Genomic DNA, 16569 nt, shown 5'->3' on the forward strand with positions numbered 1-16569 from the left:
GTTACACTCAATTAACCTACCTGGCAATCATTAATGCCCAGTTTGCAGTTTACGTTAGTGTTTTGTCTTAGTGGTGGACAGTCAATGAATTTTGACAAATATATGACATTACCCAGTGTTCCAGTATAATACAGAACTCTGGGTGACAAAAAAGTATAGGTTCATGTTGGAGCTAATGTAGCAGCACTTGGGGGCGGGGGGGAGGCCAAGACATAGAGGGTAAGAAATAGCTCTTTGCTATCAATCTAAAACTCTTCTAATACATATCTATATACATATGACATATGACTTCCAGGTTCAAAACTGGACCTGCTCAACCTTCAGAGAAAAAAACAATTCAGCAGGGTGTGGTGGCACACGTAATTTCAGCGACTTGGGAGGCAGAGGCAAGGAGGATCATGAGTTCAAAGCCAGCCTCAGCATCTTAGCAAGACCCTAAGCAACTTAGTGATACCCTGTCTCTGAATAAAATATAAAAAGGGCTGGGGACGTGGCTCAGTGGCTAAGCGCCCTGGGTTAAATCCAGTACCAAATAATTCAACTGCTTAGACATATGATTAAAAATAGTAAGAGCCATTTCCCTTTGGGTAAATGACTATCTCAACTAATGAACAACCAATTCAGCTGTGCTACAATTAATAAACCTAATCAGCACATTCTTGTGGCAGAGTAAAAAGAGCAAGGACTTACGGGTCAGAATTTCAAGTCCTTGATGAAGTCCTTAACAGATTGCTTGGACCAATTATTGAACCTCTATAACTGTAGTTTGTTTTTTTTTTCTTTTGTAAAATGGGGTTCCTATCTTCAAAATGGATGTTACAGGGCAGGTACAATGGTGTACACCTGTAGTCCCAGCTACTTGGGAAGTTGAGGCAGGCAGCTCACTTGTGCCCAGGAGTTTGGGGCCAACCTGGGCAGCATAGTGACCCCCTACCGTAAATAACCAAAAAAAAAAAAGGTTACATAAAAATAAAAATGGATGAAATATAGGGATCTAAAGAATGTTATGGTAAAAGCCAAATTTTGTTTCCATGAAAGAAAAATTAGATATACAAATTTCAGTTAAGTTCAAAGTGTTAATCTTTGGTGATAGTACTACAGGTAATTTTATTATACAAACTTCTATCTTAGTTTTCTGTACTAAACATGCATTATTTATGCTCAGGAAATAAACATTTTTAAAAAGCAAAGCACAAAAACTGTAGAAAAGAATATTTTATTGAAACAATTTCTCAATTAACAATGGAGCAAAGTACGATTTGATTCAAACCTGTCCAACCAGCCTCAACTGCTAATGAAAGAACTCAAACATACAGAAGAGGAAGGGATGGGGGTGGGGATGGGACCCTTAGGCCCCTCTCTGCCAATGTGGCAAAAAAAAAAAAAAAAAAAAAAAAGTGGAGAGGAAAAATAAAATGAGAGACAAAACGACTGACACAACCAGGTTTGCCCTTGACCTGGAGCTGGGGTGGCAGCCCTCACTCCTGCTACAGACAGAATACTGGAGGACAGGCTCCCTAAGCCTCAGCATAGTGGGGAAAGGGCCCCCATCCTAGCAGAGCAACGTGTACAAGGCAGGTCAGTCCTGTTCTTCCTTTACCCACAAAGCCCTCCTCAAAGACTGAGGTGGCATTTTTACATTCACACCATGTTCTCTCCATCCCCCAGGGTCTTGGGATAGGGGCTCACAGTAGAAAGCACATTTTGGTCAGCCCAGAGGGGCAGGGGTAGAGGGAAGGCTCTGTCTGGAAGAGGCAGAATAGTAGGAGAGATGGGGGCAGGTAGTCATAAGAACCTGTAGCACTAGGCTATTGGGAAGGTAAGGATTTTGAGTGCCTGCATGATGGTGGTATCCATGCCAGCTACTCCACATGGCTTTCCTGGGCCCAAGAGCTGGAAGGTAGGGGCTTCAGCACTTTTGTACATCTCACTCCCTGGAGAGCAGCTGATTTCCTTCTTACACACTCCCTGCCAACTCTGGCCACTAGGGACCAAACGTGCTGGTGGTAATACTTCAGATTTACTCCAGCCAATTCAGATGGAAGGCTTTGGGCAAGGGGCAGAGAACTGCCCAACTTGTACCACGAAGCCAAGGAAAAGAATGAAAAGAGGAGCCAGATGGGAACTGGGGGGAGGAGTTATGGGAAGAGAAGACCTTGGAAGAAGAGGAGCATAGATAGGCACTTGGAAACCAAACCTGGTGACCAAGGCTCTGTAGACACTGGCCCAAATGGGACATTGATTTCATGGTAGAAGGGGAAAGGAGGGAAAGATGCTCAGAGAGCACTGTCCCAGGACATCCTTCCCACTACACTCCTGACTGTTCTCTCACCTACCCACAGGCAAATAATTAAGACATAATAGTGATTTTTCCCAAATGCAGGGCCAAATGGGTAGGGAACCAGGGGTGGGGCTGGGGAATCAGAATTAAGTTCAGGTTTTAACCGCAGAGCTAACCCCAGAAGGAACTGGTGAGTGGCCCATCCTGCCCCTTCTCCACACTCCCATCCATGAGAGAGAAGGAATTTGAGCCCCTGAGGGCAGGACCAGCCCCTCCCCCCACCCCGATGTGTAATAAATAGAGGTGGTAGGAGAAGGGGCTGGAGATGAGTGGGGAGACTGAAAGTGGGGGTTATAGCTCATCGTTCTTCCAAGGCCTCTTCTGTCCCGCCGGCTGCTTCTGTTCAGAGTCTGCTGGGAGTTGGGAAGAGCAAGGAAAGGATGACAAGTGAAACTGAGGTAAGTGGGCCCCAATTCTTTGCAGGTATTTTCCCTCCAAGCTCACCATGCTACCCAGCATATCCCAGTTCCATCCTTACCTACTCCAGGACCTCCTAACTCCAGAGGCTCAGTGTCTTCTGGTTCAGATCCTGTGTTTTGGAAGGAATAGATTAGTGTCTACAGAAAAGAGGGAGAAGCTAATGGAGAGACTACAATTTCTGCAAAGAGCCAGTTAGGCCAGGTATGGTGTCGCACACCTGTAATCCCAGCAGCCTGGGAGGCTGAGGCAGGAGGATCATGAGATCTAAGTCAACCTCAGCAATTAGGGAGGCCCTAAGCAATTTATTGAGACCCTGTCTCTAAATAAAATACAAAAAAGGCTGGGGACGTGGCTCAGTGGTTAAGTGGCCCTGGGTTCAATCCCCAGTACCAAAACCAAAAACAACCAGTTAGTAAATATTTTAGAGTATGTAAGCCACATTTGATCTCTATGCCTTCTTTTTTTAAAAACAATACTTCAAGTATGAGTTTGTTGGGATGAACACAACTACTATGTAAAACTATAAAGCTTTAATAAAAATAAAGAAAACAAAATACTTCAAAAGAGTAAAGGCCATCCACAGTTCACAGGCTGTCCAGAAACAGGCTGTGCTTTTCATTTTCCCTACTTCTAGTCTAATGCAACATTCCCGTTCCCAACCATGGTTTTCCCAACTCACGAGTCTCTACTTTCTCAGGTTCTGAAATGGGCTTTGCATCCTCAGTGTGGCCTAGAGGAAAACCAGCAGTAAGACGTAGGGAGAGGAGGGCTTTTCCCTTCCCACCAGGACCTGGAGCCAGGTACCCTGCCCTCACCTGCTGGTGGGATTACTTTCTCCCCCTGGTCACTGGCACTGGCATTGAGGGGAGGCTCTGTTCGGGTGCCATTCTTGTCCCTGGGCCGGGGCCGGGGCTTAGCAAACTTGGCCTTATTGAGCAGATATTGCACCTCACGGTCTAGGGCCATCATCTTAGCCTCGATGTCTTTTGAGAGCAACACCGGCTTCTCTGTGGCAGGAAGCTTGGCTTGCTCGGCCATAGTTGCATTCTTCCAGGCCTGTGGGTGAGGTCAAAACAGGCTCAGAGCCACACATGGAGAGAGCAGGTGCTTCTGTCCCAGATGAAATCATAGCCCTACCCAGCCTCAGGCTCTTCCCACAGTCTGAAAGTCACTCTGCCACCAGTGGCCACCAGCCCCACACACCAGCTAAGTATCCAGTTATGTATTCACTCAGTGATTACCCAGGTCTCATTGATGACTTTCTCTAAAGTTGTCATCTCCACTTCAGTAAAGATCTGGTCCATTTCTGGGATGAGTCGGGCGCCCCTGGAGCCAGAGAAGAGAAAATCAGACCTGGGACATGGGGATTGGTGTGAGGGGAATATAAAGTGGATGGGAATAAGCCATGGCCATGGCAGAATTGAACCATCAAGAAAGGGCACAAGGGTCACTCACTTGAGAAACATGCTGGAATGGTTGAGGAGATTGTCGAGGGCAGAGAGCCGTTCAGGCCACTTCCTACGTTCTTCCACTCGGAAAAATAGCCCTTGGCACAACTTCCTCAGTTCGGCCAGCTTCTCCTTCAACATCTGAGGGAAATGGGATGGGTAGAGGGGATGACAGGAGAGCTCTAGAATCAGCCCTGGGTCCTTGTTTTGGTTGGTACTGGGGACTGAACCCAAGGACTCATGCATGTGGGGCAGGTGCACTATCACTGAGCCCCCCTTATTTGCCTAGGCGGACCCCAAACTCCTGGACTCAAATGATCCTCTTGCTTCAGCCTCCCAATTAGCTAGGACTTCAGGTGTGCACCACTGTGCCCAGCCTACATCCCCGCTTACAGCCTTGCACCCCAGCTCTTCTCATTCTCTCTGACCCTGGGAGAGGAAATTTCATCCTGCCCACCACTTCATGGGAGGCCCCTTACCACAGTGGTGGCCCCAAAGCCCTCATCCTCCAGCCAGGTAGATGCAGCACTGAGTTTCCCAGAGATCTCCTCACGCTGTTCCTCAGTGGACACTTCCTGGTACTCAGGCTGGTACAGCTTGTCCTAGCAAGGGACACAAATGCATTCATGCAGTGAGTCCAAGGGCAAGACTCAGAGACAGGTGCCTCCAATCTAATGCCAGGGGGAAGGGGATGCTGCCCTGGCCTGCCAACCTGGGTCTCAAAGATGAAAGCTTCCAAGCTGTTGGCCACTTTCTCCCTTTCCTGCTTCTCTAGGTCTCGGAGAGTCAAGTCCTCAAGTCTGTGGGTCAAAGAACCAGGGATGAGGGAGAGGTAGGTTAGAACTCAGACCCTGCCCAGTACACATTCCACACCCTGCCTCCCTTACACATGCACACGCAGTCTTTACTTACTTCTGCACTGAACGAGCCAGCTCATCCTCAGGCAAGTCAGGCAGGTCCAAAACTACCAACTCCACCCCGATCTCCTCTACCATCCTCTGCTTCCGGGCAGGCTTTTGCTTCTTCTCCTCAGGGGCTGGAGGGCCACCCTCAGGTCCTGCTTCCGCCTTCTCACTGGACTTCTGGGTGGGAAGAGTTGGGGATATCAGAAAAGGCCTCTGCCTTCTCCACAAGGTAAGGAATAAAGAGGAGTTTATCCACTCCCTTTGTTCCTGGGTCCACTGGCCTTCCGCAACCTGCAGTTCACCTGGGCTTCAGACTTGTCCCCACGTTCTTTTTCAGGAGGCTTTTCTCCCTCAGGGGTGTCCTCTTTAGGCTCAGGAGGTGGAGTCTGAGAGGTATCCTCCACTGGGGGCTCAGCTTCCTCCTTGAGCTCCGCCTGCTCCCCAGGCTCATCCTTGCTCCCCTCGGCAGGGCTCTCCTCTTCTTCCTGGGAAATAATCACAGGCACCTCACATTAAAATCACTAGAAGAGCCTGTGGACCAGGCCTGGTCAAGTCACAGCAGCTCCTCTGCTTTAAAAGGGATCATCACGGGCTGGGGAGATAGCTCAACTGGTAGAGTGCTTGCCTCGCAAGCACAAGGCCTTGAGTTCGATCCCCACAGGACACAGCTTGGGGGCAGACAGATGACAATCACAGGGAAAGAGTCTGGACTCTAGTCAGTAGCAGTCTAGATGGACAAAGGGAGAGCATCTGGGCATGAAAGAAATGAGTTTTGGGTTCTGGTACAGAGAATGGCTCCCAGTTCAGAAGAACAAGAGGAGGAAATGGTAAACTGGCACAGGCTGACAGGGAAGATGAGGTCCTCTGAATCCCACCCAGGTAGCTGGGATGTCCACCTGACTCCCTGCCTCTGCTGCTACTACCTGCCCCCACACTGCTCTCCAGGCTCCCCTTGGCTCCATCCTGATCTTACCTGGACAGCATCAGTTGCATTCTCTTTGGTGTCTGGTGTAGTACTACCCCCAAAGAGGCTAGAAATGGTGTTTCCAAGTTCTAGGGGAAAGGAAGCCCAAAAGATCAAAGGGGAACCACACAGTGACTTGATCCCTGACCCAAGGACAATGCCCTGTCCCCCTCCCCAAGCTGCACATGAATATGTTCCCATTTGTGCATGCACACACGCATATACAGACATGCTCATTCTTACTGGTAAGAGTAGATTCCTCCTCTGGGCTGTCCTCCACCAGGGTCTCAAACACAGACTCCACCTAAAGACGGGTTCAAAATAAATTCACATACCAAACCATATTTCTCCACAAACACCCTGCCATGATGGGTACCTGCTTATGCACGCTCTGGGCCTGGCAGCTGTGCTGACCTAGTCTCTCATCTACCTTTTCTAAGGACTCCTGGGTGGTTACCCTACCCCCTTTTGATTATGAGCTCTCTGAGGACAGGATCATAGTTCCCCTCAGAGCCTCCATGTCTCCATGGGTCATCATTTCCCAAAGTTATCTGCTAGAAGATATTAAGCCCAGAACTGATCTTCAAAAATAGGTTTCTTAGGCCAGGGTGTAGCTCAGTAGCAGAGCCCTTACCCAGTACATGCAAGGTTTACGGGCTGGGTTCCCATCATCACAAAAAAAAAAAAAAAAAAGTTTTTTAACCATGCTTTAATTCCCTCTAAGCAAGTTAAAATGTCCATAAGCATGTGTAGGTCATGAAAAAGGCCACAAAAGAGGGCGTCAGAGTTTGCTAGCCCTGAAGAGGTTAGTTTTTGTCTATAGCCAAGAGTGTCCTATTTATCCTGTAAACCCGCTTTTGGAAAGGCAGACAGAGCCAGGCCCCAGCCCTGCACACAGGGTCTCCTTTTGCTCTCACCCTATCTAGACTGAGCACACCACTCTCATCCAGGTTGAAGTGTGCCTTGATGCCCTTGGACTCGTAGTCAGGATACTTTTTGAAGCTCTCACCCACACCTTTTAGCTTCACTGTGGTCAGATTTTGGGAGCCAAATACCCTGGTTGAGAGGGAAAAAAAAAAAGAGTTTGAGGAGAGCCACCCATCTCACCTTCAATACCAGGTTACAGAGCCTCAGGGTCCGAGAGGTCATGGGCCCGACCCTAGGATGAGCCGAGGATGGAAGCACTCCTAGGAGAGGCTGCTTACAACCTCACCCTAACCCAACTACCTGCTTCCCACTTCAGCCTGCAGGACCCACATCCTCCTCCCCCAAATCCTCAGGTCATCTGGCAGCCACACCACCCTTCCCTGGAACTCCCATCCTGTCCCACCGCCCCTCACCGAAGATCCTCAGGCCCCAGGAAGCCCAGGTCACCGTAGTTGATGTGGAAGTTGAAATCATGGCTGTAGCGGTTAAAGGTGATGACTTTGCGTTGAGGGTAAGGCCCCATTCTAGAGAAGAGCACACGCTTATTGTGCTTCAGGCTGCGAACCCCGGGTTCATCCTCGACCTCCCTTGTGAACTCCACCTACACAGCAGGCAGAGAAGGCACGCTGGAGAACTAGAACAGGTTCTGGGGTGGGGATGGTGGGTCTCTCTCAAGGTAGGGAACAGAGGGGGTCTCTCAGTTGAACAACAACGGGACAGGCTAGTGTAGGCAAGTGAGACTGCACTTGGAGAGGCAAAGGGAACTCATCTCCTGATAAGAACGGTTCACTCACCAGGATGGGGTAGACCACTGCATCACGGACAACAAATGGCTTCACCTTGAAGGCTTTGCTCAGCGCAGCTGCCTGATACACAGCCCCCATGGCAGCAGCTTCATCTGCGTTGATGTTCTTGCCCAGCTCCTCCCTAAGAGAGTCCCAAGCTTCAGTGCCACCCACCCAGGAGCCTGGATTTCCTCTCCTCCTCCCTCTAGCTGCCCAGTCCTGCAGAAATGCCTGCCCCCACACTCACTTGCCCACAGCCTTCAGCAGCACCTCCTGAACCTTGGGAACTCGAGTGGCCCCACCCACCAGGATCACCTGTTCAATCTCATCCTACAGTGAGGAAAGAAGAGGAGGTGTGACTGTAAGTAGTTAATGCTCTTCTTTAGCACTGACCCTCCCCACTTGATATCCACCTGTCCTGCCCCACCTCCCCCTGCGTCCTCACCAAGCTCATTTCGGCACTCTGTAGGGCCTGCTGGACAGGTCCAGGCACCCGCTCAAACAAGTCTGCACATAGCTCCTCAAATTCCACTCGGGTCACTTTTGCCTTGAAATCCACATCGTCCATCAGGCCCTCGATCTAGGGGAGATGAGAGGGTTCTTGCCCAGGTCCTGCTATCTGGGTGGGCAGGGCAGAATCCATAGGAATAGGATTTTGGGAGAATGGCAGGACCCTCCATTCTCTGGGTGGGGCAAGTTTGTCCCCAGGCAGACCCAGGTGGGCACCTGGGCCATGTGGTCAGCGTTGGCACTCAGGACAGTTTTGAGTCGATTGGCCTCCCGCAGCAGCTTGGCCATGGCACGTGGGTTCTCCCGCACATCCGTGGCTCTCTGACCCTTGCGCTGTTCATTAAAGAGTCCAGCTAGGTGCTCACGTAGCCGGAGCTCCATCTCCAGGCCCCCCAGGGTACGGTCAAACCTATTAAGGAGCAGAGATGATGTGAGGAACACAATGTCTCTTCATTGGTTCAGGAGCCTGAATCTCAGCCTCGGGTGGTACCCTGTCCTTGTTTCAGGGACCCTATTCACCCTCAGTGGCTCAAGTGTGGACACATACTCCATCTTCAATTCTCCACAGCACACTTCACACCTTACAGTGGCAGTTCATCCACCCACTCATTCAACAGCATTCACTGAGCATCAACTATGTACTTGTTTCTGGAAGTACAAATGTGAGAGGAGGAACTGGGGGAGAAACATGGTCCCTGCTGTCAAGAAGTTTCTGATCTAGCATTTGAATGGCCGGCTAATATGAAATCATAATCACTCATGTGCTATAAAGGAGAAGCAGACAAGGCTAGTGGAACATGCATGAGGAGATCTGTGCTATTCCAGGATGTCAGCTGTCCTGAAGAACTGAATTTAACACTGCATATGTCCTGTAGCCTCATGAATTTTCTTAAGTTCAGGAACCTCCCTGTGTTTAGTATCCCCAAATTGTCCCCTTACTCTTTGGGACAGCTCCCCTACCATGACTGATGCTTTACCCAGGAGAGGATTCCTGACCTGAGGATCTTAAGTTCTCCCAGCTCCCACTTACCCTACCCCCCGGATCTGTAGCTGTGGTTGCATCCCAGCTTCCTTGGTTTTCACAGTCTGGTAGGTCACGATGGTGCACACCGTGCTGCCTGAGCCCATGTCATAGAACATGATATTCTATGGAAACAGCAAGGAAACTGTCATAAGAACCTTATCAAAAGCCAGGGGCATCCAAGAAGCTGCCCAACTCTCAAAAAAATCCTGAGTAGTGTCAGTGGTGACTGAGAGGAGGCTGCTGTATGGACCAACCATGCAAACAAGATGCAAAATGAGCCAAGTGGCTTCCATCCTCAAAGTCAGTCACCTTGCACATGGTCAAGAGGCCTCCCTGGCTCACCTGCGCAGTGGTGTTGATATCCTTCCGACGGAAGACACCATAGCTGAGGGCAGTGGCAGTGTTGTCATTAATCAGCTGCAGTACTTTAAGGCCAGCCATTTGGGCAGCTTGCAGCACAGCTCGACGCTCAGCCTGGTTGAAGAAGGCTGGCACAGTGATGACGGCATCCTTGATGGGCTGCTCTACAGAGGACAACAGAACAGGGTCCCAGCTGCTACATACCTTACATAAGGTGTGACATTTGGGGTCAGATAATTCTCTGATGTTGGAGGCTGTACTGTGCAGGCAGCATCTTCCACCCACTAGAGGCCCTTGTACCATATCCCTTATTTTGACAACCGAGTATGTCTTCAGACACTGACAAATGTTCCCTGGGAGGCAAAAGTGGCCCTGTTTGAGAATCAAAGTTTTAGATCCTAGGGAGCCCAACTCCTGCTGTCTCTACCTTGACACTCACCTGCAAAATCTTCAGCCAGGGAACGGGAGTAATTGAGAACCATGCCCAGAACCTCCTCAGGTGAGAACTGCAGCTGCCTAAGAGGAGGGTAGTTGGAGGAAAGGATAGTCAAACACTAAGGCATGACAATCAAGAATGATGCCATTATGGAGCCCAGTAGGGCTGCTGAGCCCGCCTTTTGCAACAGAACACTCACGGGCTGATCTGGAAGTACACAGTCTGCCTCTGTGGGTCAAAGCTTAGCTCATGCTCTGGAAAACGGGCCCGATACAGGGCAACATGGGGATTATCTGCCTGTTTCCCTAGAAGGTGCTGGAAGTATCGTAATGTAGCCTTTGGGTTCTTGATGGCCTGGGAGGAGGTAAAGAAGGAGCAAAGTGTTAGGTGCCCAGGCTTAGCATGGTTGCCTCTTATATCACAGAGATCAATAAGTAAACATTTGAGTCCATCATTCTGAGAAGGGGGCTGCTGACTCACCATGGCTGCTGCACTGTCTCCAAAGAATCTTTCATTTTCTTTTAGGGTCACAGTTACTGGGGTTTTCCTCCGAGATTCCCTGAGGAAAAGAGACATTAGGCCTTGGTACCTGATGCAGGGTGGGAACCCAGGAGTCTCACTACTCCACACTCATTCACTAACTCAGACCCTAAAGTCTATTGTGAGCACCATGAGGAACATACACCCACTTGGGAGCCCAGACTCCATTGCCCACCCTTGACAGTGGGGCTTCCCTCACTTGTTCAAGACAATCTCCATGGGCACTCCAGGTTTGACGATGGCCACCTTCATGGACTCGCTGCCCAGGTCCACAGACATCACTGCCAGCGTGTCTGACAGGAAAACAGTTTGTCAGTTAGCCCCCTTATTCCCACCTTCCTTTGGGCCTTCTAATAAAAGCATTCCACTTTCCATGGAGAAAGATAGCAAAAAACAAAGGAAAAAAAGACTGGGTCCAGCAACTGTAGAAACTTCTGACCAGGAGCCTCATGCTCCTTGCACCAACCATTTTTTCTGTTCATCCCTCGGCAGGGTACATACCACTCAATGCCAATAGGTCTGCCAAGAGGACCGCCATCAAGACCCAACAGGCTAGCCTCCTTGGCCTCTGCCTTCTGACTGTGGTTGCCATTATGCCCCTGGAGGAGGAAAAAAAACACTTGCAACTGGATGCCCTCAGCAGAACTGACATCCCAGAACAGAGCAGTCTAGAATCCCCTCCTTCTTGATGAGTTCCAACTGTTCTAATGATCCCAGAAGTGTCCACTGAATGGTCCAAAGAGCATAAATTTTGGCTCCACCACATCTCTAAACAGAGAAGGTAACAGGACAAGAGGAAGGAGATCAGGGCCTTAGGTCCACTGCACAAGCAGTCACTGGTGCACCACAGCGCTGTGCCTGCTGTCAGGCTCTCGGGGTGGGGCCAGGAATCCTTGCGCCCGGCTTAACTACCTCCTCACACCTGGAGCTCCCGGTGGTGGGGAAAACCAGGCTGGGCCAGGGCAGGAACTGAGAGGTGATGACGTTGGAGGTGGCTGGGATAGACGGGCCCGTCGAGTTGTCCTGCCCGCTCCTCTTTCCCATTCCACCCCACTGCCCACACAGACGCTGTGCCCGGAGCCCGGGTGGATGTCGAGTACCCGGTGTTCGCCTAAGTCTCACCTGACGAAGGCGGCCGCTCTTACTCCCTGAAACGCATCCCGGCCCACCCCTAGCGCGTGGGGGCGACCCAGGGCCCGAACTGCTGGGCCCAACGCACCTGCGGCCCTCACTCCCGCTACCGACCCGCCCCCGGAGGCAGCACGCTACCTCCCCTAAGAGCGGTGGCCGGGCCCCCTCTCCATCCCCACCCCAGCTACCTCTGGCTTCCGCTCCTGTGGCCCCGACTCTGGGACAAACGCAGCACGGACGTACCCACGAGGCCGGCTGCGCGCCCCCCGCCCGCGCCCTTCACAACTCCCCTCGGTTTGCAAACTGTTACATTAGCCACCAACCTCTCCGCGGCGTCTCGCGCACCAGCCGGCCCCGGACGCGGCGCGCGCTCATTGGCGCCGCCGCCTCCAGGCCCCGCCCCCACCGCCCCGGCGCGCGCCTCCATTGGGCCACGTCCTGGACCCGCCCCCGTCTCCGTCTCCCGTACTGCCCCTGAGGCGGCGGAGAGGCCAGTCCACCAGTGTGGGCGAAACTGCCGGCGTCCGCCACGGATTGGACCACGTCACGGGCCGGCGCGTTTCGCTCTCTCTTCCCCAACACCGGCCCCGAGGTGCCCACGGGACTTTCTCAGGCCTCGGAACTGGGTGCCTCACTGCGGGTACCCTGAAGTGACCTGAGTCTCGAGAGAATCGGGCGCACGATTCCTGTGGCACTCGGACCTCTTTTTCTGGTCACCTGGGGAACCCGGACCGAGCAGTGGGAATGCCTGGCCTCCCCTTCGCAGCCAGGAGGAAGAGGCGCTTGCTTGTGAGTTGGTACTGAACTGCCCTAGGCTTTGGCTAAACATCAGAGAATGGCTGCGCTTCAGGCTTAGTCATCCCAACCGTCCTCGCTTTCTTGAGGAAACTTAAGCCACAAAAAAGGATGTTCACTGATGGATCGAAGATAAGCAGTGTACTAGTGGCAGAGCTTGGCCTGGACTTTGAGCTCCATTTGTATGAGAATGAATATTCCAAACTGTAAAGCGCTACACACAAAAAGACACTTATCTGTGAGGCAATAATTGGTTAAGCGTAAATGCACTACCTTCTGTACATTTGTTTTCCATTAAATCTTGTGCACTTTCCCTTCTCTTTAATTTTTTTGTCACAGTATTAAAACTCACTCTCTTCTGCTATTTGGCACTTCTCAATCTTCTCTTGCTGCTTTAACCCAATAGAAAGGCTCAGTTCTTGGAGAGACCATTTGTCTTAAATTGACTGCCTGTGCTTCTTCCCCTAAGTTAATGCCTGGCTTCACTTTACAGAAGACTCTCTTGAAAGCCCTGGCTGTCACTGCCAGGACTTTGTCAAGCCCGAGATTGTTTAAGGAACTCATCTAGTCCTTTCTCTTCCTTTTTTCATGATGCTTAGGTGGGAAGAGTGATCAGATGTCTATTCTTAGAAAGGAAACCTACCAGCAGTACCGCAGAGAGGCCTGTTGTGCTTCCTTTTAGGATAGTTCAGTGTTAAGGTAGTAGGGAAACTGGTAGAAAAAAGAGAAGTTTGCTTAAAATCTTAGTACAATTTAATTACATAAACTACACACAAGTGTAATCTTGGAAAAAATTCATTCTAGATAAAGCTTAAATCCCTTTGACACCCCACAATCTCCTGTTCAGTACTCTGGAGGTAACTGCTGATAACAGTGTGGTACTTAATCTTCTAGGCCTTTTCCTCTGAATTTGGGGTTGGGGATGTAGATCAGTAGAGTGCTAACCTAGCACATGCAAGGCCTAGGGTTTGATCCTTTGCATCAGAAAAGAGAAAAACCTGAAACATGTAGTTATCTTCCTTAAACAATAAAACATTATGCAATTATATTGTTTGCAATTTTTTTAAACTAATAATGCCACGGAGTGACTGACTTCCATGTCAGTGTGTGATTCACCCCATTGTTTTTGCTGTAGAACATTCCATAGCATGGGGTTTAACTATAATGATGGACATATAAGTTGTCAATTCAGTCCCACAGAGAAGATTGCTTCTCAATAATTGACTTTACTTTTGGCCAACTATCTGGTATATTCTTTCCATTCATCTCAAACAGGGAGCATGCATTTTAACATTTATTGGGCCTCTGTAATATGCAGTCTCTGTGTAAGGTGCAGATAGATGGGTATGAGAAGTCACAATCTTCCAGGAAACAAACATGTTCATAGATTCATACACCTATTAAAAACCTATTGGATGACTGCATTTTGAGAGACTCAAGAGTCTTCCTTGTTCCTAGAAGAGTTCCCACTCCCAGAATACCCTTGCTGGGAGCAGTTTGGCTGCAGTTACAATTCTCAGCTTGAGTACTGTCCCCCTGGGAGGTGTAGCAGGTGCAAGTGCTCTGGGGAATCACCTATTTTGTTCTCTAACCAGTAAGAAGAATAGTATTTCACAAGAACAAGTTGTGGAACAATAGGAAATTTTTTATGTAAAACTGATTTAGATTGACCTTGGCAGGTGAACTCACTCATTTTGTTTCATTTTGTTTTGGTACTGGGGATTGAACCCAGGGGTGGTTCACCACTGAGCTATATCCCCAGCCTTTTCTTTTTAAATATATATATTTTATTTAGAGACAGGGCATCACTGAGTTGCTTAGGGCCTTGCTAAGTTGCTGAGATGCTTTGAACTCCTGATTCTCCTGCCTCAGCTTCCTGAACTTCTGGGATTACAGGCATGCCCCACCATGTCCAGCTCACTCATTCTTGACTGAATAAGTTGTTAATGATATTTGAGGGCTACATCCCTTCATAACACTGCAGAACCCAAGGAAAAGTTGCTGTCTTGCAGGACACTGGCAGAAAAATAAAATGAATAGTCAGTGAAGGCATATGTATGTTATAAACCACACAAATTACATCATGAGCTGAGGGCAGTGTTGATCAGGGAGGATATCTGCATTATAAGAATTTATTTTCATCTATCTACTAATTTATTTTTGTGGCCCTGTGAATTTAACCCAGGGCACTGTATAACTGAGCTATCCCCAGTCCATTTTATTTCTTATTTTAAGACAGGGTCTCCCTCAATTGCTATGCTGGCCTCAAACTTGGAATCCTCTTGCCTCAGCCTCCCAAGTAGCTGGGATTACAAATATGGGCCCTTGTGCCAGCACGTCAGGAGAATTTATTTATTTATTTAAAAATATTTTTTAGTTGTAGATGGACACAATAGCTTTTTATTTTATTTTATTTTTATTTGGTGCTGAGGATCCCACATGTGAGAAGCAAGAACTCTACCACTGAGCTACAGTCCCAGTCCCTAGGGTCACGAGAATTTAAACAAACAAAAATAGTTGCCATTCAATAAATCTATTCTAAGATTTATATCTAACAAATGCATACTATACATGTTTACCAACAAACTGTTAGTAACAGCTTTATTGGCAACAACTGAAAACTACCCAAAAACCATCAACAATTGGATGGATAAATTGTAGAGTCAAACGTGGCAATTTTATAGAACTGAGAATGAGACCATTACATAACAGAACTTAAATGAATTCCACAAACAAAATGGAATGAAAGGGTACATACTGCATGATTTTACTTACATAAAGTTGAAAAGCAGGCAAAACTAAGTTACAGTGATAGGGAAGGTAGCATTTCAAAGAAGGCATTAGGCATGCTTCGGTGGGACTTCAGTGGGCTGTAGCATGTGTCCTCAAAGACAATAGAATATTAATTTGTTTTTAAAGTCTTGGTATTATGAAAAAAAATTTTGTGCCTGGAGGTATTGTGAATTTGAATAGGACACAGGGACAGATGAGAGACACTGAATTAGGAACATCCCCCAGCTTACAATGGGGATTGTTGTGTAAAGAGGAGAAAATAAATGGGGTCTGGTGATAAACAACTGTAATCCCAGTTGCTCAGGAGGCTGAAGCAGGAGGATCACAAGTTTGAGGCCAGACTCATCAATTTAGGGAGACCCTGTCTTAAAATAAAAATAGATAAATAAATATGAAACCCTGGGGATGTACTTCAATGGTAAGAGCCCCTGTGTTCAATTCCCAGTACCAAAACCAACAACAAACAAACAAAACAATGTTTTCAGCCAGGTGAAGTGGCATAGGCTTGTAATCCTATGAGGAAGCTGAGGCAGGAATCTTGCAAGTTCAAGGCCAGTCTGGAAAATTTAGGGGGACACTGTCTCAAATTTAAAAGGGCTGAGGATGTAGTTCAGTGGTACAGCGCTTGCCTAACAGGCAATGAGGCCCTGGAGTGCTACAAAAATAAAAGAACAAGAAATATGTCCATTAGGTGCCACACGCTCTGACAGGGGTACACAAAAACAAGATACTGGCTATGGTTTGCAAAGTCTGTTTGGTAACAGACGCAAACTTCTATTTCTTCTTTTTCTACAGCTGAAAAACTGTTTTCCCATTTGTAACCTAAAATTATACTGTGAAGTCAAAACAATTCACTTATTCATAGCGGTTTACATTTCAAATACATGACATCTCTTAAAGCCTTCGGCGCAGGGGCATTTTATGGAGCAGGAAACTGACGTTCAAAAAAAAGTGAAAGGGCTGGAGGGCTGGTGCGGTGGCGGCACGCCGGTAATCCCTGCCACTGGAGAGGAAGAGGCAAGGAGGATCGCAAATTTGAAGCTAACCTCAGCAACGCAGCGAGAACCTCGTTAACAGCGAGATCCTGTCTCAAAAAAAAAAAAAAAAAAAAAAAAAAAAAAAAAAAGGGCTGGGGTGCAGCTGACCACGTTCATTCCCATGTACCAAAAGTGAAGGGTTCAGGTCTTAAG

At 48.6% G+C, this 16569-nt stretch overlaps 1 protein-coding gene across 4 annotated transcripts; it reads right to left on the reverse strand.

The window, feature by feature from the left end:
• Positions 1-1197: 1197 nt before the first annotated feature.
• On the reverse strand, positions 1198-12148 carry Hyou1 (hypoxia up-regulated 1). 4 transcript variants are annotated; one of them, XM_047519102.1, is made up of 26 exons: positions 12115-12148; positions 11162-11259; positions 10860-10953; positions 10601-10679; positions 10320-10474; positions 10124-10200; positions 9667-9848; positions 9331-9446; positions 8517-8709; positions 8236-8370; positions 8038-8120; positions 7800-7932; positions 7419-7606; positions 6996-7134; positions 6322-6382; positions 6088-6167; positions 5417-5599; positions 5122-5291; positions 4922-5009; positions 4689-4811; positions 4217-4350; positions 4003-4087; positions 3577-3817; positions 3441-3491; positions 2820-2870; positions 1198-2694 (listed from the first exon to the last, which is right to left on the reverse strand). In XM_047519102.1, the coding sequence occupies exons 2-26, from the start codon at positions 11250-11252 to the stop codon at positions 2633-2635; spliced, it is 2994 nt and encodes a 997-aa protein (XP_047375058.1). In that variant the 5' UTR covers positions 11253-11259; positions 12115-12148; the 3' UTR covers positions 1198-2632. The 4 variants fall into 4 exon arrangements, with proteins under 4 accessions (XP_047375058.1, XP_047375060.1, XP_047375057.1 ...); XM_047519104.1 differs by lacking the exon at positions 12115-12148 and adding an exon at positions 11980-12109 and having other exon boundaries at positions 1198-2691; XM_047519101.1 differs by lacking the exon at positions 12115-12148 and adding an exon at positions 11980-12109.
• Between the last annotated feature and the right edge of the window lie 4421 nt (positions 12149-16569).

Source organism: Sciurus carolinensis, chromosome 11 (assembly GCF_902686445.1).
Source record: "Sciurus carolinensis chromosome 11, mSciCar1.2, whole genome shotgun sequence".
NCBI classification, from domain to species: Eukaryota; Metazoa; Chordata; class Mammalia; order Rodentia; family Sciuridae; genus Sciurus; species Sciurus carolinensis.